Source organism: Oryx dammah, unplaced genomic scaffold, assembly GCF_014754425.2.
Source record: "Oryx dammah isolate SB20612 unplaced genomic scaffold, SCBI_Odam_1.1 HiC_scaffold_18, whole genome shotgun sequence".
NCBI lineage: Eukaryota > Metazoa > Chordata > Mammalia > Artiodactyla > Bovidae > Oryx > Oryx dammah.
Window position 1 is genome coordinate 111789364 of NW_024070202.1, and position 22818 is coordinate 111812181.

General features: G+C 51.6%; 1 protein-coding gene across 3 annotated transcripts in view; it reads left to right on the forward strand.

The window, feature by feature from the left end:
• The first annotated feature begins 5472 nt into the window (after window positions 1-5472).
• The window catches only part of LOC120877895 (zinc finger protein 212-like), a 53083-nt gene continuing 35737 nt past the window's right edge, over window positions 5473-22818 (forward strand). For all 3 annotated transcript variants that reach the window (XM_040260359.1, XM_040260360.1, XM_040260362.1), the window contains exons 1-2: window positions 5473-5733; window positions 8545-8964. In XM_040260359.1, the coding sequence (XP_040116293.1) occupies window positions 5569-5733; window positions 8545-8964 (585 nt within the window). In that variant the 5' untranslated portion in view covers window positions 5473-5568. The remainder of the gene's footprint in view (window positions 5734-8544; window positions 8965-22818) is intronic.

Consider the following 22818-nt stretch of genomic DNA (forward strand, 5'->3'; position numbering starts at 1 on the left):
TGCACACACTAAGTCACTTCAGTCATGTCCAACTCTTTGTGACCCTATGGACGCAGCCCACCAGGCTCCTCTGTCCATGGGATTCTCCAGGCAAGAAGACTGGAATGCGTTGCCATGCCCTCCTCCAGGGGATCTTCCCGACCCAAGGATCGAACCCACATCTCTTATATCTTCTGCATAGGTGAGTGGGTTCTTTACCACTTGTGCCACCTTGAAGTGGTTAAACAATTCAAAATTAAGGATGTATGTGAAGCTGTGTACATCAAACCCCCAGTTCTTGGCTTTCCGATTATAGTTTTTAAAAATTATGTAAGAAAAATAATATCTTCAAGCCAACCTCAAAGAGTAAACAGCAGGACAAAAACAAAAGAATAGTTATGTCAATAATATTTTATTAGTAGTAAGTAATAATTTACGATGCTTATGTCCCCAGGGAGATCTTGTGGGGCTGAGACAAGGATCAGAGGACCAGCAGGGAGCTTTCTTTTTATGCTGCTTTGTTCTTGGAAGAATATTAGAATAACATGGGGAACTAAAAAAAAATATGTCAGGGCTCACCTTGGCATGATTGAATTAATCTGGGATTGTGGTAGGGGGGCCTGGATGTTTTGTTTTTAAAGTTCTCCCAAGTGATTCTACATCTTCCCAGATGGCTCAGTGGCAAAGAATCTGTCTGTCAATGCAGGAGACTCAGGAAGTGCCGATTTGATCCCTAGGTCAGAAAGATCCCCTGGCGAAGGAAAAGGCAACCTGCTTCAGTATTGTTGCCTGGGAAATCCCACGCATGGAGGAGCCTAGTGCATGGACTACAGTCCATAGGGTCGCAGAGTCAGACACGACTGAGCGACTGAGCATGCCCACAGGTTATGTAATTCTACTGTGCCGGCAAGTTTAGAAGATCACAGAAAGGAAAAGTGAATTACGGGACTGGAAATGACCAGTTAACCTGCTTTCCTAAAACAGGGAGCTGTGGACTGAAGAGGAATAAAGAGTCTTTGAATCCACAATAGAAAGTCATGATTTGATTCTAGAGGCAGGACTCAGAAGGAAACCAGGCTATGGGAAAGGTTGTTGGAAAAGTGCTGGCGGATCTCAGTAGTCAAGTGAGGCCCTCCAGAGGCAGCATTCACTCCAGCTGTGCCCACTGCAGGCTCTGTCCAGAGACCCGGTATCAAAAACACGGGCAGGAGGCTGGACCAGCACAGATGCCAGCATCTGCATCGTGGTTCTCCCTCACCTCCATCAAGGTGAGGCCAGTACCTCTGTGTGAGAAAACTTTGCTAAAGAACCAAAAGGGACTGGGGTGATGTTATTACCAGCTCAGACTTAATACACATTTTAATACCTTACTTGTTGAATTTAGAAAGTATTAGTCGCTCAGCCATGTCCAACTCTTTGTGAGCCCATGGACTGTAGCCCACCAGGCTCCTCTGTCTATGGGATTCTCCAGGCAAGAATACTGGAGTGGATTGCCATTCCGTTCTCCAGGGGACCTTCCCGACCCAAGGATCAAACCTGGGTCTCCCGCATTGCAGGCAGATTCTTTACCATCTGAGCCACCAGGGAAGCCCATTTAGAAAAATCGGTATTATTCTGGATGAACACTAGACTTCATTTTAAATGGATTCTGGCCATTTTGAATAATCAGTCCACACTTATGTGTTGAAGGGCTGCCCGCTGGGAAGATTCAAGAGAACACAGTGCAGTCATCGCCAGCCTGAAGCATGTCTTCTGCATAAAGGGTTTCTACTCCCTGGTGCCTGGTGCCTGGTGACTGTGAGTAGTTGGCTCAGTCACCAAGCAGTCACGTATTGAGGAGAGTACCAGAGAGTCAGTATGAACCAAAGAGAAGCCAGGGAACGCCTGTGATCTCATCTCCTGTGTCAAAGCTCACAAAGAAAGTGAAGGAATGCCTATTTCCAGTAGGCTGAAAATGAACTCAAGAGGGGGAGAGTTGTATTTTATCCAAACTTGCCATAGGTATAAAACAGAACATTACTGAGAAAGAGAGGGAGAGAGAGAAAAGTGTGTGTGTGTGTGTGTGTGTTTGGGCATCTAAAGTTTGAATTAAAATGTTGGCGAAAGGTGGATCTGAAAAAGGCAAGGACACTGAAAACTCATTAGCAAGAGCAAATGGATCTTAAAATTGTAAAATACAAAATATTTGACTGGGATTCACATTAACACTTTCTGCCTCTTCTAAGTAGTCTAGAGCTTCATCATCTTACCCCTAGCAACCCTCCCCTTCATAAAGTCTTGCCTCTGATTTTTAGTTATACTTAGGATGTCAATGACTTTGAAATCTAAGGTGTTATCCTTCCTTGGAAGTTGGCCTAAAGTGTCTAAAAGTGCAGATAGGAAGTTGTAACCATGGAAGTATCAGTGGGAGAGAGGAACTTGAGGATTATGCTTAGTCCTTAAGCCTGTTTGTTAAATTAAGCAAGGAGCAACACTGAGATAAAAGGGCAAATCTGGTTACCTTCTTCACTTAGCTAAGAGGGAAGCTAGAGGTTTTCTTCCTCAAAGCTTGTGGTTGTTGAAAGGACGTGGAGTATACAGGAAGCACCAAGAGTTGGAGTGGTAGACACATGTATTAGGGTTCCCTAGAGAGACAGAACCCACAGGATACAGAGAGATATTTAAGGGGAGATGTATCATAGAAATTAAACACGCAATTATGGAGGCTAAGAAGTCTCATCATCTGCCATCTGCAAACTGGAAAACCAGGAAAGCGGTGGTGTCCATTCATTCTGAGTTCAAAGTCCCAAGAACCAGGAGCACCAGTTTTTCGGGGCAGAAGAAGGTGGCTGCCCTAGCGCAAAGAAAGAGCGAATTTGCCCTCCTTTTGCCCTTTTGTTCTCTTCAGGCCCTCAGCAGATTGGATGGTGTCCACTCACACTGGTGAGGACAACTTCTTTGATCAGTCTCGGATTCAACCCTAATTTCTTCCAGAAGTTAGACCCACAGACCCACCCAGAAATAACATTTTACCAGCTACCTGGTCATCCCTTGGTTCAGTCAAGCTGACGCATAAAATCAGCCACATGACACACAGATATTCCGGCATTTTTGAATTTCCTCTCCTTTGTCCTCTCTGATATCCTTTAGCTCAGCACGTTATCACTTCCAATACCTGGTCCAGAGCATATGCTATCTAATTCCTGGGTGAGGAGATGAAAAGCAGCCCATTGAGAGACTGAAGGCTCAGCCCCGGGTCCTCCCCCTTCAAATGTTTATTAACAGTGATGCTTGACATCTGTAATCCACTCCATCCAGTTGCTCATTCTGCTTTCCTCGGTAAGTTAGATAATTGCCTCGTAGTTACTCAGTGAGTCTCAGAGACAAGTCTGAGGACTGGCCACCTCTCCCAGCGAGGCTCTCTCCCATCCACGCTGGGTGGGATCTCTCAGCCCCTTCAGCCTTTTGGTCACTGGAGTCCATGGGTCCATGGCCTGTGTTGCTATAGCAGCCCTCTCCTCCCGCCCTTCTTGTTTTCCCTCCATCCCCCCCACCCCACTATTCACCACCCATATGCTATATCCACTACTGGCTTTTGTGATCTGTGGTTGCTAGGGTTGGCAGCTATAAAAAGCCCGTGCATTTAAATTCTGTTTGAGTTGAGTAGCTTTGCTCATATCTCATGACAGTGAACTGAACTCTGGCTGCCAGGGGTGAAAGGGTGATGGCTGGCTGCAATGTGCAAAATTCACCCTCCGTGAAGGAGAAACGTAAAGTGGATGTACTATATGGTACCTTATTGTGAAAAAAGAGAAGCAGTTATTATAATTAGTTTAATGCTTAGGAAGGGAAGTAATTTTACCTACTTAATACTGGAAAGACAGCTTAAACCCTTGGGACTAACCTAGCCTCTCTTCCACCTCTAGGAACGAGGGAAGATGCTGATGATGTATATAGATCAGAATATATGCTCTGAAATGTGTCTTACTGGTGGAAATGAATTCACCTGGAGCTCTTTAGACTCTACTTGTCTGATTCCCCTAAAAATAGTGACATGATATTTCCAATCAGGGGCAGCTCACGGCCAGGCAACAGAGGGAAGGAAATCACTGACTTCTGGGAACATAGCCTTTGCTAACCTGTAAGCTCCTTGAGATAACTAAGTCTGTGAGATGCTCAGTCTGTATCCTGGATGCATGCACAACAGAGAAAGTACTTGATAACTGTCCTTCTTAATATGGTGCTCTAAGCGCATGCCTCCTTTGGGCCAGTAATGCCCTTTACTAAGTGCAGTGGGAGAAAAGACTACTAGTTTGTGGCGGCTCTCTGGCCAGGTCTGCCTCTACACAGGGCAACAGTAACCCTTGGAGATCTCTGTCTTAACAAGACAGGGACCAGTCATTTAGGAAAACAGTGTAGACACTATTTTGAGGATAATTACAAGGACTTACCTTTTAGAAGTAAATACCTTTGTTGAGTGCCTATAAGCACTGTTGTCATCTCATTTGATTTTATAACTGTGGAATGTCTCATTAGCTTCTTCATTTATATACGAGGAGACCAAGTGAAGCTCAGAGAGGTGAAATTGCTCAGTTACAGCTAGTGAGTGGTGATTTTGGAATTTAAACTCAGGTATGTGTGCATGCTAAGTTGCTTCAGTCATGTTTGACTCTTTGCGACCTCATGGACTATAGCCCACCAGGCTCCTCTGTCCATTGAATCCTCCAGCCAACAACACTGGAGTGGGTAACTGTTCCCTTCTCTAAGGGATCTTCCCAACCCAGGGATCGAACCCAGGTCTCCTGTGTTGCAGGCGGATTCTTTACCATCTGAGCCACCAGCAAAGCCCTGACACTACTAGGTGCTCAATAAATAGTTGTGGATGAGTAAATGAGTTTCCCCTTCCCACGCTTTCTCCATCAGCCTATCTTGTCCTCTTCCCCCACCCTCCTCTGACTTGGCCTGGTGTTCCAAACTGCCGTTGAGCTGCATTTAAAGTTGCCAGATGAGGCTGCTGTTAAAACCCAGGGCTCTTTTCCTGGCTGGAAAGGTCTGGCCCTCTTCTAACCCAACCCAAGTCACTTCTCTGTCATCCAGGCAAAGGCCCGGAGTTGATCCAGGTAAATCTGGATCGAGAAGAGGGACAGTGGCGGGGCCGGGGAAGCCTGCAAAGGAGTGAGGCAAGAGGCAAGGCCAGAACAAAGGTGGCGAAGACAACTGCAGCATTTTTCAGAAGGGTCAGGTCCTTTGGGATGCCCAATAGATATTAGCCGAACGGACAGAAATCCCGCCCCGGGCTTGGGACCCTGAACGGTTGGGGACTTTGGGGTAGGCCACCCGCACCGAGGGGCCCACGGGCGATAGGGCCACCTCGGGGCGGCGGTGGCTCCGGACCCCGGAGCGGCCCCCGTCGTTCCCCTCAGGCGGGCAGGAGCTCGGAGGCCATTGGCTGGCGGCGCGGGCGGCGGAGGGGCGGGGAGCGCCGCCGAAGGGGACTGTTTGCTCCTACGGGCTGTAGATGGAGCTGTCCGGCCCCGGCGAGGGGGAAGGCGCCTGGAAAACGTTCTTCTTCTCCCTGGCCGGCCCGAGCGGGGGAACAGCGCTCCCAGGATGCAGTTTGTGTCAACACGGCCGCAGCCTCAGCAGCTGGGCATCCAGGGCCTGGGGCTGGACAGCGGGAGCTGGAGCTGGGCGCAGGCCCTGCCCCCGGAGGAGGTCTGCCACCAGGAGCCGGCGCTGCGCGGGGAAATGGCCGAGGGAATGCCGCCCATGCAGGTGGGTGCACCCCTGCCGGCGCCATGGCCGCCCGCCTGCCGTGGGGGCGGGGCGCGGGGCCGGGGCGGCGGGGGGCCCCGGGCCGCGGGCGGGGGTGGGGTCGGGGGGACGGGGGCTCGCGCTGCAGGCCGGGCCCGGCCCCCTCGCAGGCCCCCGCCCGCACCCCGGAGCGGCGGGCCCCTGAGGCCGCGTGCCGGCCGGGCCCGGAGCTGGCGCCCCGGGGAGGCCCCCGCGGGGCCGGAGATTTGCGGGGGGGAGGGCCCGGAACGCGCGGTCCCCGCCGTGACCGCGTCCCCCACCCTGGCCCGGGCTCGCCTAGGGGCTGGCCGGCCGCCTCGCGCCAGGCCGGGGACGTGGGCGCGCGGGGTCCCTGGTCAGATTTTACCGCTGCAGCCAACTCAGAAAGGTGTGTTTAAATGTTGTACGGCCATCATCTCTCCCCAAGTGTAACAGCGATTCACGTTTCCCCCTGGCACCGGCTGTGATCGAAGAAGGGGCCGGTGAGAGGTGCTTTTGCCCTCTTGCCAGCGGTGGGCAAACTTGGCCGCACTGTTAGAAGCACCCCAACACCTTTCAAGACTCCTGACGCCCAAGCCTCCTCCAGACCGGTGAAATCTGTCTCTGGGGTTGAGAGTGGGCACCAGTCCTTAAGGAGGAGCTCACGGTGCAGACGAATTGGGGAGCCAGAGCTCCAGGGCTGTGTGTGAGGCGGAGACAGGCCTTGATGGCTTTGCCAGGGGCAGAGGGTGGGACCTGACCTCGGCTGGACTCCGCCAAGCCCCCCTCTGTCCCTGGCCTGGTTCTCAGCCAGCCGGGTTCTGACACGTCGGCCAGGAGTTGCTGTGTCCTGTCTGACCATGTTTCAGCCTTACATCTCCAAACCTGTTTAGGGGAGCAGAATTTGCCACCCCAAAATCTGCCTCCTTGGCACCAGGATTATTTTAAGATGGTTATTTTAGAGGAGCTGCAGGCACAGGAGACGCTCTGAAAACCAAGTAGGAGTTCCCTTTGTAGAAGAGAAACCTCCATCGCTGAACCAGGAAGAGGGCATGACTCAGTCGCTAAAAACTCTTTATCAGAGGAGAAGGCAGCGACTTATATCTGCATTAACCTGTGCCCTTACATCCTATCCTTTCCCTGGTCACCCCCATAACTAACTCCCCAGCCCCCCAACATCATCCTTTGTCTTTAGCTGAAGATGGTACTTCATACACTGGTTTGGGTCATTTTGGCAGATCACTCAGGTTTCTGGGTCTCACCCATGTTTACAGGAGGTATGTTTGTTTGTTTAGTCGCTCAGTCCTGTCCGACTCTTTGCGACCCCGGTGGACTGTAGCCTGCCAGGCTCCTCTATGGGATTTCCCAGGCAAGAATACTGGAGTGGGTTGCCATTTCCTTCTCCAATACAGGAGGTATACATGTTACTGAATTTGTTTTTCTCATGTTGATCTGACTTATGGCAATTTGACTGTGAGACCAGGGAAGAACCTAGAAGGGTAGAAGGAAAATTTTTCTCCCCCAACACCTGCGAAAAGTAAACTGGGCCCAGTGACGTTCTGAACTTCTACCTGTCAGCCCTTGACCTGTTCGGTGGGCCAGGCTGGAATGACACCTCTGTGCCGAGGGCACGGCTTTGCTGGAGATGCCAGGACCTCTCGCCCAGGCCCTGCTGCTTTTTCTCCCATGTCAGGAGTTGCTCCCTGGAACCTGTGTGATCTTCCTCTGTGGCTGCCACAGCCACGCTGAGTCTGAGAGGGCCGTGAGCATGTCTGTCCTGACCTGCCCAGCTCACCTCTAAGTAACAGGTCTCCACTTCACCCATCCTGAGGGCCCCTTCAGCGGCAACAGAGAGAACAGAAAGTGACCCTTCCCCTGTCACATGGCAAGGAGAGACCATTTCAGCCCTGCTGTCCAGCAAGCCCTGGGTGCTGGTGGGGTATGGGGCCAGTCCCTGGGTCAACAGTACATGGTGTTAGGGATCAACTCTTAACTTGCATCCTGGGGACTTCGCCTTTCCGGGTGAGGACCCAGAGCTGGGGGTACTAGAGGGCCAGGGGAAGCAAGAGGGGTGGGGGGATCTTCTCCTCCTCTTAGAAATGCTCCCCCCTCCCCCCTCCTCAGGGAATGACATTTTCGCGCACACCCACTTTGGAAAATATGAATACACAGTTGTGTAAGGAGACAAGGCTGCTCGCTTGTTCTCTGGCTAGGGGTCCCGGTGTCTCCGGTGCCTCCAGCCCCATTATCTGAACTGTGTTTTTGTCAGGCTGCAGCACCTAGAACCACTCCAGTAGGCGGTGCAGAGCTGTGCTCTGGAAAGGCACTTCTCTGGGCTTCTATTTCATCATCTTTAAAGCAGAGCTCTAGGATAATCGTTCTTGCCCTAACCTGCTTAGAGATTGCTGGAACGATTAGGGGCGCGTGACTGACGTGAACATTTTTGCTTTGAAGCAGCAAATGCTGGGCAAGCTCTTCGGAGTTCACCATTAAGTCTAGCCCGCGAAGAAAGCAGCTGGTCTCGTCAAAGAGAAGTGGCCTGTGACAGTTTAGGCCAGGGTCCACCACCTTGACCTGCCATGGGTCAAGGTGGGTGGTAGACTCCCGACCAGCCCGACTCCCGCAGGCTGGAAGTAGGAAGGTCGGGTGGGTGGGTGCCCTCTCCTGTGGACGTTAGTGAACGCTGTAGCCGGAGAGGCAGGGGCTTGGCAGGAGAACGGGGATCTGCAGCATTTGATGCACTGTCCCCTGCTCTCAGGCCACCTTTGCACGGGGTCTCATGCCGGCCCATCACTTCCCCCTCTCTGCCTGCAGGCTCAGGAATGGGACATGGACGCCCGGCGACCGATGCCTTTCCAGTTCCCGCCCTTCCCAGATCGGGCTCCCGTCTTCCCCGACCGCATGATGCGAGAGCCCCAGCTACCCACGGCAGAGATCTCACTCTGGACCGTGGTGGCCGCCATCCAGGCCGTGGAGAGGAAGGTGGACGCCCAGGCCAGCCAGCTGCTCAACCTGGAGGGCCGGACTGGGACGGCCGAGAAGAAGCTGGCCGACTGCGAGAAGACGGCCGTGGAGTTCGGGAACCACATGGAGGGCAAGTGGGCCGTGCTGGGGACCCTGCTGCAGGAGTACGGGCTGCTGCAGAGGCGGCTGGAGAACATGGAGAACCTGCTGAGGAACAGGAACTTCTGGGTCCTGCGGCTGCCCCCGGGCAGCAAGGGCGAGGTCCCCAAGGTAAGCGGTGTTCCCCAAGGGGCAGGGAGGACGGTGAGGACCTTGATTTCATTTTGTCAGGCCTTCTCACAAACGTCTCTGACCCCCTGTTGCCCAATGTTGGTGTCCTCTCAAAGCTGGCCTCCACTTGAACAACCTTGTCTGGAATGTTCTTCTGCAAGGAGGCTGGCCTCCGCCCATTCCCCACAGAGCCCACGGGTTCTGTCTGTGAGCCTTTTGCCCTCTCTGCTCCCAGTCCCTCCCAAGGGGTCTGGGTGTCTCCAAATTCCAAAAGCTTTTCCCGCCTGGGTTTTCGCCTTGACACCTTCAAAGACCATTTGTCATTGGCTGCGGTCTGCGCCTGCTCCTCTGCAAACGGCTGGAGACAGACCCGAAAACACTCCGAGCAGAGTTACTGGAGTCATGACCGTCACCAGTGGGCCCATCTCACGATCAGAATTCACTCTCCGTTTCCTGTTCTGTTTTCCCTCCCACCTTCTCCTGGCCCACCAACCCTGCACTCTTGGTCAACGGGCTGCTCTCTAGTCCACTGAGAAGACAGGGTCCCCCTACGGAGACTTCCACGTCCAGCCGTGTGTACTCTGCCTTCCTGTGGGCTCCAGCCCTTCATCTGCGCCAGGAGTCATGCAGCCTCTCTCCCCTTCGCCCCCTGCACCATCACCTCCTCCTCTCCACTGGCTCGTCCCTGCCAGCCTGTAGACATTCTGTACTGTCGCCCATCTCTGGAGTAAAACAGCTCCCTAAACCGGCGTATCCCGCCACTGCGACTTCATCTCTCTGCTCTGCTTTAGAGCAGTCTGAATTTGTTGTCTCCCGTTCTTTCCCTCCATTTTCTCTCCTTCCCTTTTTATTATAGAGAATTCAAACCTATACAAAAGTAGATGGAATTGTGAAATGAACCCTCATGAACCCATCGTCCAGCTTCAGTGGTTACCCGCTCCTGGACAGTCTTCTTTCATCTCACTCCCTACCCCTGTCTCCCTCCCATTTTATCTTGAAAAACATCTCAGACAGCAATTGTGGCTTTGTTGGCCATATCATGAGGTGTGAAAGTGTCCGACGTCAAAGTGTCAGTCTCTTTGTGACCCCATGGACTATACAGTCCATGGAATTCTCCAGGACAGAATACTAGAGCGGGTAGCTGTTCCCTTCTCCAGGGGATCTTCCCAACCCAGGGATTGAACCCAGGTCTCCTTCATTGCAGGCAGATTCTTTACCAGCAGAGCCACAGGAGAAGCCCAAGAATACTGGAGTGGGTAGCCTATCCCTTTTCTAGGGGATCTTCCCAACCAGGGATCAAACCCAGGTCTCCCTCATTGTAGGCGGTTTCTTTACCAAGGGAAGCCCATCGTGAGGCATGTGGAATCTTATTTCCCCAAGCAGGGATCGAACCCAGGCTCCCTGCATTGGAAGGCTGAGTCCTAACCTCTGGACTGCCAAGGAGGTCCCCAGCAGTCGCTTTAATTGTAAATATTTCAATGTGTAGCTCTAAAAGTAAGAACTCTCTTTTTAAAGTAATAATCTCAATACTGTGGCTACCACAACAAACACTTCAGCCTACATATCCAATCAGTGTTCCGATTTTCTTCCAAAAATATATTTTTCTATAGTCTAGTCTAAGTAGCTAAGGCGTGTCTGACTCTTGCAGCCCCCATGGATTGTAGCCAGCCAGGCTCCTCTGTCCATGGGATTTCCCAGGCAAGAATACTGGATTGGGTTGCCATTTCCTTCTCCAGGGGATCTTCCTGATCCGGGGATGGAACCTGGGTGTCCAGCATTGCAGGCCAATTTTTTACCAACTGAGCTGCCCAAATGAGAACTTACATAAGTCTATACACTGTGATTGCTATGTCTCTAAGTTTTTTCCCCCTGTAAGTGCCTCCTTTGTCTCCCATATTCCCTTGTAGTACTAGGCCAACTGACCTGTGGGCTTCCTCACTGTCTGGACTCTGCTGCTGCATCCTCCCTGGTCTCATTTATTGTGTTCCTCTCTTCTCAGTCTTCCAGTAACCTGGGGATTGGATTATTCTCCCTGAACTCATGTGGCTGAGGCTCTTGCTACCACCTCATCATCCTGTTGGTCTTGCCAGAGCTCTAATGGTATCCATGATCATAGAACCAAGGATCATTAGAACCACAGTAGTAAAGTCCCAGTCTTCGTCTTCCTGCCCTTTCTTGCAGGAGACCACCCTTCCTAGAAACACCTGTTGGCTTCCGGACCCCCTCCCCACCTTGGTTCTTCCCTACAGCACCAGCTGCCGCTTCTCAGTCTTCTTTGCCGTCCCCTCTCCTTTTCTTATGTTTGGAGTGGCCCCGGGCTCCTCCTGGCCTGCCTGCGGTCCCTCCTCCCTCCCTCATGATTTCATCCAGGCTCAGCGCTGTAGATGCAGTCTGTGTGCTGTCAACTCCCGAGTGCAGTCTTTCCCTCCCACTCTTGCTCTCCGTATCCTGCCTAGACTTCCTTCTCGAATGCCAGATTCGCATTCCTGCCTGCTAATTCAGCATCTCCATCAGGCTGTCAGTAAATATCTTAGATTTACCTCAAATCAAACTGGGGTCTCCCTGATAGCTCAGTTGGTAAAGAATCTGCCTGCAATGCGGGAGACTCCAGTTCAATTCCTGGGTCGGGAAGATCCCCTGGAGAAGGGATCGGCTACCCACTCCAGTATTCTTGGGCTTCCCTCATGGCTCAGCTGGTAAAGAATCCACCTGCAATGCAGGAGACCTGGGTTCGATCCCTGGGTTGGGAAGATCCCCTGGAGAAAGGAAAGGCTACCCACTCCAGTATTCTGGCCTAGAGAATTCCCAGTTCATGGGGTCGTAAAGAGTCGGACACGACTGAGCGACTTTCACTTACTTACTTAAACTGAACTTCTGATTTCTGCCTGAACCCTGTTCTCCTCAAAGTCATCCTCATCCTTCCAGCTGCTCAGGCTGCAAATCTCGGGGTCATCCTCGCCTCCTCTCGTTCTCGCACCTGATTTCCATTATATTAGTACATACTATCTGATTTTTCTTCAAAACATGCACTCAGCCCCCTCCCACCCCCCGCCACCTGCTATTCCCACCTTCATCTAGCTGTAACCTCTGCTGCCTCCTGTCTGATTCCTGCCGTGGCCTCCTCACTGGTCCCCGTGTCGCCATCCTTGGCCCCTACCCCAGACCATCTATTTCCAGCAGAGCAGCCAGACTGATCCTTTTGAAAAATATTAATCAGTCATATCACCTCTGTTTAAAGCCCTCAAATGGCTCCCCAGGTTATTCAGTTTAAAAACCTCCATTTTGTCAGTGGTCCCCTCCCTCGAACCTACCCTCTGACCTTATCTCCCTCCACCCCCTCTTGCCCACTCCTTGCTGCCAGCGTACCACAGGGTCCCCCTGGCAGGGACTTTCCTTCACTGAAACCGCCCCCCCCCTGCAGGTCGCTCCCATCAGGGGTCTGCTAGCTGTCACTGGATCAGTGTCCCCTTCATGGCTACCCAGCCCAGCACACTCTTTCCTTGGTCCCTGCTCTTATTTCCTCCAAGCAATTAAGCATTCAGGTATCTGAAATGCTTTCTCTGTGTCTCTTGGTTGGCTTTCCTCCGCGTGGTTCACTGCAGCATCCCAGTGCCTGCAACAGGACCTGCTTGTAGCAAAACACGTGTGCCGAGTGACTCTGCAGCTGGAGGGCTCACACTTCCACATAAGGGCCTGGCCTTTTTTATCTTTGGTTCTGGCAGTAAAGCCAGTGGCTTGGCCAGAGGAGGTGCTGGACAGTGATCCATCGAGGCCTCTCAGAGCTGAGTCCTAACAGCGGTTCCTCCCTGAGCCGCCCTCTGCCGCTGCAGCCCGCGGGGCTGGTCTGTGCAGAGTTTGGCGTATAGACCATGTTGCTTGTGTTCATCTCCCCACACGCCGCCCTTTGCTCTTGTCTGTGCTCTGCACTTTAACTCAGTGCCGAGTCCTGGCCCCGCTGTGCATTCTGTGCATTAAACCACGTGTCAGGGTCTTGATTTGTACCTCACGGAACATGGCTTACTTGTGGGGTCCAGAAGCAGAAAGCTTGAGTTTGAATCTTGGCTTCACCACGTATCAGTTTTCCTACCACAGGTCAAGTATGTTTTTTCTTGTCTCCGGGCCTCCTCAATCCCTCTTAGGAAAGAAGTGGCCTTTAAATAAGTCATTCAGTAATTGAATTCCCAGCAGGTCCCTCTGAGATTCAGTGTTCTCATCTGTAACATGAAGATGATAAAACGCTTGATTTGTGGAGCTGCGAGGACTGCTGTGACAACACCATGTAGCTCATTGTATTAGTTGTCCATTGCTGTGTAACAAATACCCCAACACTTAGCAGCCTAAAAAAATTATTTTTTATCATCTTACAGTTTCCATGGGTTAGGAATTCAGGAGCAGCTTAGCTGAGTGGTTCTGGCTCAGAGTTTCATGAAGTTATAGTCAAGCTGTTGACCAGGGCTACACTTACCTGAAGGCTCAACTGAGGCTGGAGGATTGGCTTCCAGTTGCTCCTTCCTTCCTGGCAGGAAGCCTCAGCTAGGTCCTCACTGCTTGAACCTGTCCCATAAGGCTGCTCAAGCATCCTTATAACATGGCAGCTGTCTTCCCCCAGAGTAAAGGATCCAGAAAGAGAGACCAGGATGGAAGCTGTAGCAACTTTTATGACCCAACCTCAGAAGCTGATTTACAAATTTGTTGAAATGCTGAGTGCAGCACACTAACAGCATCATCTTTTAGGATTTTAAATAGCTCAACTGGAATTCCATCACCTCCACTAAGACGCTTGCTACTTGGAAGGAAAGCTATGACAAACCTCGATAGTGCGTTAAAAAGCAGAGACATCACTTTGCCAACAAAGGTCCATAGAGTCAAAGCTATGGCTTTTCCAGTGGTCATGTACGGATGTGAGAATTTGGACCATAAAGAAGGCTGAGTACTGAACAATTGATGCTTTCGAATTGTGGTGTTGGAGAAGACTCTTGAGAGTCCCTTGGACTGCAAGAAAATCAAACCAATCAATCCTAAAGGAAATCAATTCTGAATGTTCACTGAAAGAGCTGATGCTGAAGCTCTAATACTTTGGCCACCTGATCTGAAGAGCTGACTCACTGGAAAAGATGCTGAAGCTGGGAAAGATTGAGGGCAGGAGGAGAAGAGGGTGGCAAAGGATGAGATGGTTAGATATCATCACCAACTCAATGGACATGAATTTGAGCAAACTCCAGGAGATAGTGAAGGACAGAGGAGCCTCGTGTGCTGCAGCCCCTGGGGCTGCAAAGAGTTGAACATGACTTACTGAACAACAAAACAGCAGAAGTTGTAGACCATCACTTCTTTTGTTATTAGAAGCAAGTCACTCAGTCTTGCTCACACTCAGTGGGAGGAGAATTAGGCTCTGTTTTTTGAAGGGACAAAGAATTTGTGGATGTATTTTAAAATATCCACAACCATAAGGCACCATGAGACTTTTAATATTGCGGGCCATAGTTTTAATTCCTTGTAGACTCTTGGCCTTGTTAGATGCATTCTCTTTGTCAGATCCAAGGAAGGCCATTGTCTCTCAGCTCCTTTGTGCCTTGTGGGTTCTATTAGTTGTGTAATTATTCATGGATAATTCACGAATAATCTTTTCTGTCTGGCTGAACTGTAGGCTGCCTGTAGTCTTGGACCATGTTTCAGACTTCTGCCACATCCCAGCACAGTGAAGTTTTTGCAAGTGATATCTTTTTCCACCTGGGAGACTATGGTCCTAGAATTTTGACTGGTGAAGGGAGGCAGAGGAGTTGGTGTGTTGGAAAAGGTAACAGATTTTTTTTTTTTTTTTTGGCCGCACTGGGTCTTTGCTGCTGCACACGAGCTTTCCCTAGTTGTGGCGAGCAGGGGCCATTCTTTACTTTGGCGCGCAGGGGCCACTCCTCACCGTGGCACACAGGCTTCTCACTGTGGAGCCTGGTCTGTGGGCATGCGGGCCCCAGTCATTGCGGCACATGAGCTTAGTTGCTCCGCGGCACGTGGACTCTTCCCGGACCCGGGATCGAACCCACATCTCCCGCATTGGTAGGTGGATGCTTATCCATTGTATCTCCAGAGAATTCCACCAACTTGGTTTTGAATACATTTAGTGTGAGGTCCTTAAAAGATGAATAAATGAAGCCAGTCAGAAGACTGTTGAAATGTGAACTCTGAAGGGAAAGTTGAAGAGTGTCATCTACAAAGAGGTACCCACAGAACTTGTAAAAGACACAAGCCAAAAAAAAAAAAAAAATTGCCAAGGGGAAAGCAAGGAAACAGGGAAGAGTGAGGGCCGGACCTTGGTCTCGGGGGGAAGAAAGAGGAGCTGTAAGGAAGATGAGAGCCGGGCTCCATGGCTGTGGGAAGCAGGCAGGAGGAGATTTCAGGAAGGTGCTCTGGCCTCTGTGAGGACTGAGGGGTCGAGGGTTAACGGCGGGAAGGTGATAACCTCCCAGGAGGTGGTTCAGACAGTGGGGGGCCCATGGACAGATTTCAGGGGGTAAGGGATGTGTGGATTATGAAGAAAACACAGAGAGTGCATCTTGGGATGTTTCTTTTTTCTTTTTTTTTTTTGAACCATGCCAAGTGGCATGTGGGATCTTATTTATAGTTCCCTGACCAGGGTCCCTGCAGTAGAAGCGTGGAGTCTTCACCCCTGGACAGGGAGGTCCTCGGAATGTTTCAGGAGAAGAAGGCGCGTAGCCTCACTGAAGGAGGCAGAGTGGAGGGCTGGAGGCCCTGAAGTGAGAGCAGGGTGGGGAGAGACGGAAGATGCCAGAGGGAGAAGCTGGCATGGACTGAGTGTCACAAGCAGGAGGAGAAGGAGAAATGAAGGGCACGTGGGGAGTTGGCTCGTCTGGGAGACGGGCCGAGCCAGGAGCTTGCGACCAGCAAGCTGCCGTCAAGGGGAGACTGGGGATGGCTGGGGAGAGCGAAGAGCTCGAAAGAAGCCTCCCGGGGAACACAGCGAGATGGGAACAAGCTGGCCAAGAGGCTTGCGAAGCAGCCTGGAGCCTCAGCCAAGAGGTCAGAGTGTATCACGATTGTCACCTGCAGAATTTCGTGACCTTTATCTCGGCCAGGGAATTTAAATGAAGACAGCTCTGCCTCAGTTTTCCTAGGTTGGGGGTTCGCCCAAGTCTGTGGAAGGTCCGGGGAGTTAGAAGTTCTAGTTCTGTTTCTACAGACGGGAGTGAGCTGCCAGGCGGTAGGTGGCATCCAGGTGCGCATGTGGCACCTGACCCTGGCACCGCCACCTCTCCTCTGTGTAGAGGCACTGCCCACTCACCAGACAGCGCGCCTGCACGCCTGCCCAAGAGGGCAGCTTTTTCTAATTCACACCAAGGTACCACGTGTCAGGTACCAAGAAGGATGGTACCAAGAGTCAGGGCTTGGGGAGAACCGAGGGCTTGGGTTTCAGGGTGAGGGGGAAAGGCTGGCCCAGCAGGAACAGAAAGTGTTAGGAGGTGAGGCTGGTGGTCAGCACAGGGCAACTCAGATCCTAAAATCACGGAACTGAAACCATCCTGAACGATTCTATGCAGATGAGGCCATGCTGGTGAGTGACCGCAATGGGTAGACAGGAGGCCTCGCCCACCCGAGATGACAGCTTTATGGGGCAGACGAGATGCCCTTGAACCTTGTGACTGATGTTAGACAACTGACGACTCAGGCTCCAGCAGGACCTTCCTAGTGTGGGCAAAGACCATTCAACACATCCAGCAAATGCTTACTGACTCCGAACTATGAGCTTCTAGATGCTTGGGACATCGGTTCGGTTCAGTTCGGTTTAGTCGCTCAGTCATGTCCAACTCTTTGCGACCCCATGAATCGCAGCACGCCAGGCCTCCCTGTCCATCACCAACTCCCGGAGTTCTCTCAGTCACGTCCATCGAGTCAGTGATGCCATCCAGCCATCTCATCCTCAGTCGTCCCCTTCTCCTCCTGCCCCCAATCCCTCCCAGCATCAGAGTCTTTTCCAAGCAGTCAACTCTTCGCATGAGGTGGCCAAAGTACTGGAGTTTCAGCTTTAGCATCATTCCTTCCAAAGAAATCCCAGGGCGGATCTCCTTCAGAATGGACTGGTTGGATCTCCTGGCAGTCCAAGGGACTCTCAAGAGTCTTCTCCAACACCACAGTTCAAAAGCATCAATTCTTTGGCACTTAGCCTTCTTCACAGTCCAACTCTCACATCCATACATGACCACAGGAAAAACCATATCCTTGACTAGACGGACCTTAGTCAGCAAAGTAATATCTCTGCTTTTGAATATGCTATCTAGGTTGGTCATAGTGGTGCCCAAAACAGATCAAGATGCCAGAGCCTTAGCACCAGCAAGTTTTAGTGACAAAAATGTAGCTGTGTACCAAGAGGTGACAGAAATACAGCTTCTCAACAGGATTTTATTGTACTTGATTCCCTGAGACTCTAAGAACCTACTCTATGTCTGTCACCCTGAACACCAAAAGCTTGACCTTTGGGTACCCAGTTGACCTTAAAGTGAATTTACAAAGGATGTGGTTAAATGCCTCATTTTAATTTTTTTATTATATATTTTTTCAAACTTTTAAACTTTTCATTTTGTATTGGCATATAGCCGATTGACAATGTTGTAATAGTTTCAGGTGAACAGCGAAGGGCCTCAGCCATACATATGCATGTATCCATTCTCTCCCAAACTCCCTTCCCATCCAGGCTGTCACCTAACTTTGAAATGCCTCATTTTTAAAAGGCAGTGGTGACCATCTGTTATTGGAAGCTCAGGAGAATCAGAGTGGACTGACTCCACTGAGACAGGCCAAGCAGGATGGGGAGGGTGGGGCCATGGGGACTGGGGCCAGAGTCTGGGGTGGAGTGGTCAGTGCCCCTCCCGGGAGCTGGGGAGGAGCAGCAGGCAGGAAGCACCAGACTAACACTGTTGTTGGCCCAGGTTCCAGTGACCTTTGTGGACATCGCTGTTTACTTCTCCGAGGACGAGTGGAAGAATCTGGATGAATGGCAGAAGGAGCTTTACAATAACCTGGTTAAGGAGAACTACAAAACCCTGATGTCCCTGGGTAAGTGTGCCTTCCGTCCCCCAGGCAAGCATCTTCGGAGTGAGGGGTGACATGCTTCTCAATCCAGGTGCACCCCTAGGCAAGGTGTTTCATGTTTATACTTCATGGAAATTCAAGAGACGATGTGCTTCCCTGTTAGGAAGTTAGAGCAATTGATAAGAGTATGGAAACTAAAGACCCAGGAACAGGGCCTGTTACTACAGAACTGAACACTCTGCTGCTACTATTCTGGACTACAGCCCAACAGCATCCCTAGGCGCTACCTCCCAGCAGCCCTGGAGAAGCCACTGGTCTCTGCTGCTATTTCTGGGTTCCAGAACCCAGCTAGTTCTCCACCAGGAACTGGAGCATCCATTGACTTAGACTCTCCTGAGAGGTGACCTGACATAACGGTCACCTCCACCCACGGAGAGGGGCGCTAGGGGAGGGGAGGGGAGAGCTCCCCATCGCTCTTGATGGAGACCCTTTGGTGAAGTTTCCTCAGCCCTTCCTTGCCTTCCACTTTACTCCAGACTCAGAGGGACCCGTGTCCAAGCCGGAAGCCCCATCTCAGGCTGAGCCCCGGGAAGAGCCCTGCGTGTGGGAGCAGCGTGACCCAGAAGAGAGAGAGATCCTCATGGATCCAGACACAGGTGATGGCAGCTGCAGAGAGCCCCAAGTCGGGGTGGGGCAGGAGAGAAGCCCCCATCCCAGCATGAGTTCCGGGGGGCGGCGGGGCGCGGCTTCTCTTTGTTGTTTGTGGGGCCGGTTCTGCCGTCTTGCAGATTTGGCGGTCACGTACAGGAAGTTTCAGGGCCAGGAAGGCCACCATGAAGGTTTGTCTTTTGGGTTAGAGGCATATCACTTGAGATGCCCAGGTAAATTGGAGATGATGGAGAGGGGCGGCCTCCCAGGCCTGACTGGGGCTCTAGATATGGGAGCGGCCCTGCCCAGGCAAGTGGGTGGAGAGGGCTCTGCGTGGGTGTGTGGTGTGCGTGGCTGTGTGGGGTGTGTGGCCTGCGTGATATGCATAGGGTGCGTAGTATGCGTGCTGTACGTAGGGTGCGTGGTGTGAGTGGTGCGCGTAGTGCACGTGGCCGGTTGCTTTGTGCTAGGCTATCATCTCCAGCATTCTCAGCCTGTTCTCACAGGCAGATTTACCCTCCAAGGCTGTCCCCTCACCCGAGGGGAATCTTATGTTCTAAGGATCCCGTTCCCTGAGAACATCACACCTGGTGACAGGAAGTGTGCGGGTTCTCAGGGATTCGGCTCTCCTGACGGTGTCGGACCAGGTGAAATCCGGTCCTCCGACCGTATTCTCTGCCTCGTCACAGCAGCCTTCCTGTCGGGGCACTCTGCCCCTCCTGTCTTACATGTGGAGGGCGTATTCACCGAAACCTCCCTAGAAGGTTGCTCGAAGACAGCCCCCTCCCTCCCAGTTTGCTCTCCTTCAGTTCAGTTCAGTTCAGTCGCTCAGTCATGTCTGACTCTTTGTGACCCCATGAATCGCAGCACACCAGGCCTCCCTATCCATCACCAGCTCCCGGAGTTCACTCAGAGTCACGTCCATCGAGTCAGTGATGCCATCCAGCCATCTCATCCTCTGTCATCTCCTTCTCTTCCTGCCCCCAGTCCCTCCCAGCATCAGGGTCTTTTCCAATGAGTCAACTCTTCACATGAGGTGGCCAAAGTACTGGAGTTTCAGCTTTAGCATCATTCCTTCCAAAGAACACCCAGGACTGATCTCCTTTAGAATGGACTGGTTGGATCTCCTTGCAGTCCAAGGGACTCTCAAGAGTCTTCTCCAACACCACAGTTCAAAAGCATCAATTCTTCGGCGCTCAGCTTTCTTCACAGTTCAGCTCTCACATCCATACATGACCACTGGAAAAACCATAGCCTTGACTAGACAGATCTTTGTTGGCAAAGTAATGTCTCTGCTTTTCAATATGCTATCTAGGTTGGTTATAGCTTTCCTTCCAAGGAGTAAGCGTCTTTTAATTTCATGGCTGCAGTCACCATCTGCAGTGATTTTGGAGCCCAGAAAAATAAAGTCTGACACTGTTTCCACTGTTTCCCCATATATTTGCCGTGAATTGATGGGACCAGAGGCCATGATCTTCATTTTCTGATTGTAGAGCTTTAAGTCAGCTTTTTTACTTTCCTCTCACTTTCATCAGGAGGCTCTTTAGTTCCTCTTCACTTTCTGCCATAAGGGTGGTGTCATCTGCATATCTGAGGTTATTAATATTTCTTCTGGCAATCTTGATTTCAGCTTGTGCTTCCTCCAGCCCAGCATTTCTCATGATGTACTCTGCATAGAAGTTAAATAAGCAGGGTGACAATATACAGCCTTGACATACTCCTTTTCCTATTTGGAACCAGTCTGTTGTTCCATGTCCAGTTCTAACTGTTGCTTCCTGACCTGCATACAGATTTCTCAAGAAGCAGGTCAGGTGGTCTGGTATTCCCATCTCTTTCAGAATTTTCCACAGTTGATTGTGATCCACACAGTCAAAGGCTTTGGCACAGTCCATAAAGCAGACATAGATGCTTTTCTGGAACTCTCTTGCTTTCTCCATGATCCTTATTGACATGGGATTCACATTGCCATAAGTTCACGTTTGGAGTGTAGGATTTCGTGGTTCACAGGCTGGTGCAGCCATCAGCACTATCTAATTCCAGAACATTTCCTCACAGGGAACCCCACACCCGGGAGCAGTCACTCCCATTCTCCGTACCCGGCTAGTCACTGGTCGCTGTGGATCTGCCTATTCTGGACATTTTGTCTAAATGGCTCCTTCCCTGGCTTAAGCACCACTCATGTTTGAAGTCAGCAGCTGTGATGACCTTTCCCATGAAAGCAGTGTAACCTCAGCTGTTTCGCTGAGTTGTCGTCTATCCCTGTGTCACATAGGACAGAGACCACAGTGTCCATTTAATCAGGGACGGAGCAGCCTGAGAGCCAGAGGCCAAGTGACTCATCAGCTGGGCGGAGTGTCTTCTGTTTCCTCATCTAGTCTCTTTCCTCCGGCCTGAGCTGTCTCCTGCCGGGGCTGGTGGTGTAGGTCACACCAGAGAGCCTCGTAAGAGGAAGATGCCCTGTGGTCACGTCTTGGGGTCTACATGGAACATACGTCATTGTGTCTTATGCATACGATGCTGTGTGCTAGCCATCCAGGAATGGGGCTGGGCTGCTTCCCTGTGCCCAGTCTAACTTCCTGCTAATTGTGTGTGTGTGTGTGTGTCTGTGAGTATGTCTGTGTGTGTCTGTGTGTCTGTGTGTCTGTGCATGTCTGTGTATGTCTCTGCGTGTGTTGTAAGTGTGTGCCTGTGTATGTATGTCTGTGTGTCTGTCTGTGTCTGTGTGTGTGTCTGTGTTGGTGTGTGTGTGGGGGTGTGTGTGTGTGTCTGTGTGTCTGTGTCTATTTGTGTCTGTTGGTGTGTCTGCGTGTGTCTATGAGTGTGTCAGTGTGTGTCTATCTGTATCTGTGTCTGAGTGTGTCTGTGTGTATGTGTCCGTATGTCTCTGTGTATCTGTGTGTGTGTTTGTAAGTATGTCTGTGTGTGTCTGTGTTGGGGTGTGTGTGTGTGTGTATGTGTCTGTGAGTGTGTATATGTGTGTATGTCTGTGTATGTCTGTGTGTCTGTTTGTTGGTGTGTCTGTGTGTTTATCTGTGTGTCTGTGTATCTGTGTCTGTGTGTTTATCTGTTGGTGTGTCTATCTGTGTGTGTCTGTGTATCTGTGTGTCTGTCTGTGTCTGTTGGTGTGGGTGTGTGTGTCTGTCTATGTCTGTTGGTGCAGGTGTGTATGTGTGTGTGTGTGTGTCTGGCCCAATCTTTCTGACTGGGGTGCAGAATGAAGCTGGATGTCTCCCACGTGGAAGGAGACCCGTGGCCTGTCCTGATAGCACCCACCCAGCACGGGCTGTCTCCATGCTCTCTGCCTTCCTTCTTTTACCTTACTCTGCAGCGTGGCCCACCCCCTTGTCCTGGGGGTTGATCACCCCCTGCTCCCAGGCCCTTCTGCTCCTCAGGGTTCTTGGTGCCCATAGGAACCCAAGACCCCTGTGCTCTCTTCCCTGGCGAGCGCTGTCGGCTGTGCCCCTGACCCCGAGCTGACGATCATTCCTGAAAACGGTACTGACCGTGTGACCCTCTGTCCCCAGGAGCAGAGCCCCTGGGGCCGGCACCGGACACGTCCTCTCAGGTGAAGCGGGAGGAGGCCCTGTGCGCCCGGGCTCAGCGGGGCCTGGAGGAGAGAGCCATCCCCACGGAGTCCATAACCGGTGAGTGAGCCACCTGGCTGCCTGGGCTGAGTGGCAGAGGGAAGGGTCTGCATGGTCTGCCGGTGCCCAGCATTCTCTGACAGGTGTGCCCAGCCAGAGGCCTGAGCTGAAGATGGAGTGTGGGTTCACGATTGATGGATGGGAAAGACAGGGTTTCCCACGAGGCACAGACACAGTGCATGATGGGGACGAGGGGCCAGCACCTCTAGCCTTAGCTGTTCTGTTTTCTCTTCTTTGTAATGTCAGGTTTTAACTATTCCTTTCTCCCCTCGAAAAACAGTGTCTGCTGAAGTATCAAGAGTGAGGCATTTTAGAGGTTCGGTGGGTAGGGAATCTGTGGGTCCCTAAGACCTGCTCCCAAGTGGGAAGAACTGATTTGTTTTAAACAAACACAGCTGTTGCCTCTGTGCCAGCCGCCCCCCTGCCCTAGGCACCGTCCTGACGGGCAGTCTGGGTACTTCTTCTTTAACAGCATCCATCGAACATGTGTACGTGAGCACTCTGTTCGAGAAGATGTGGC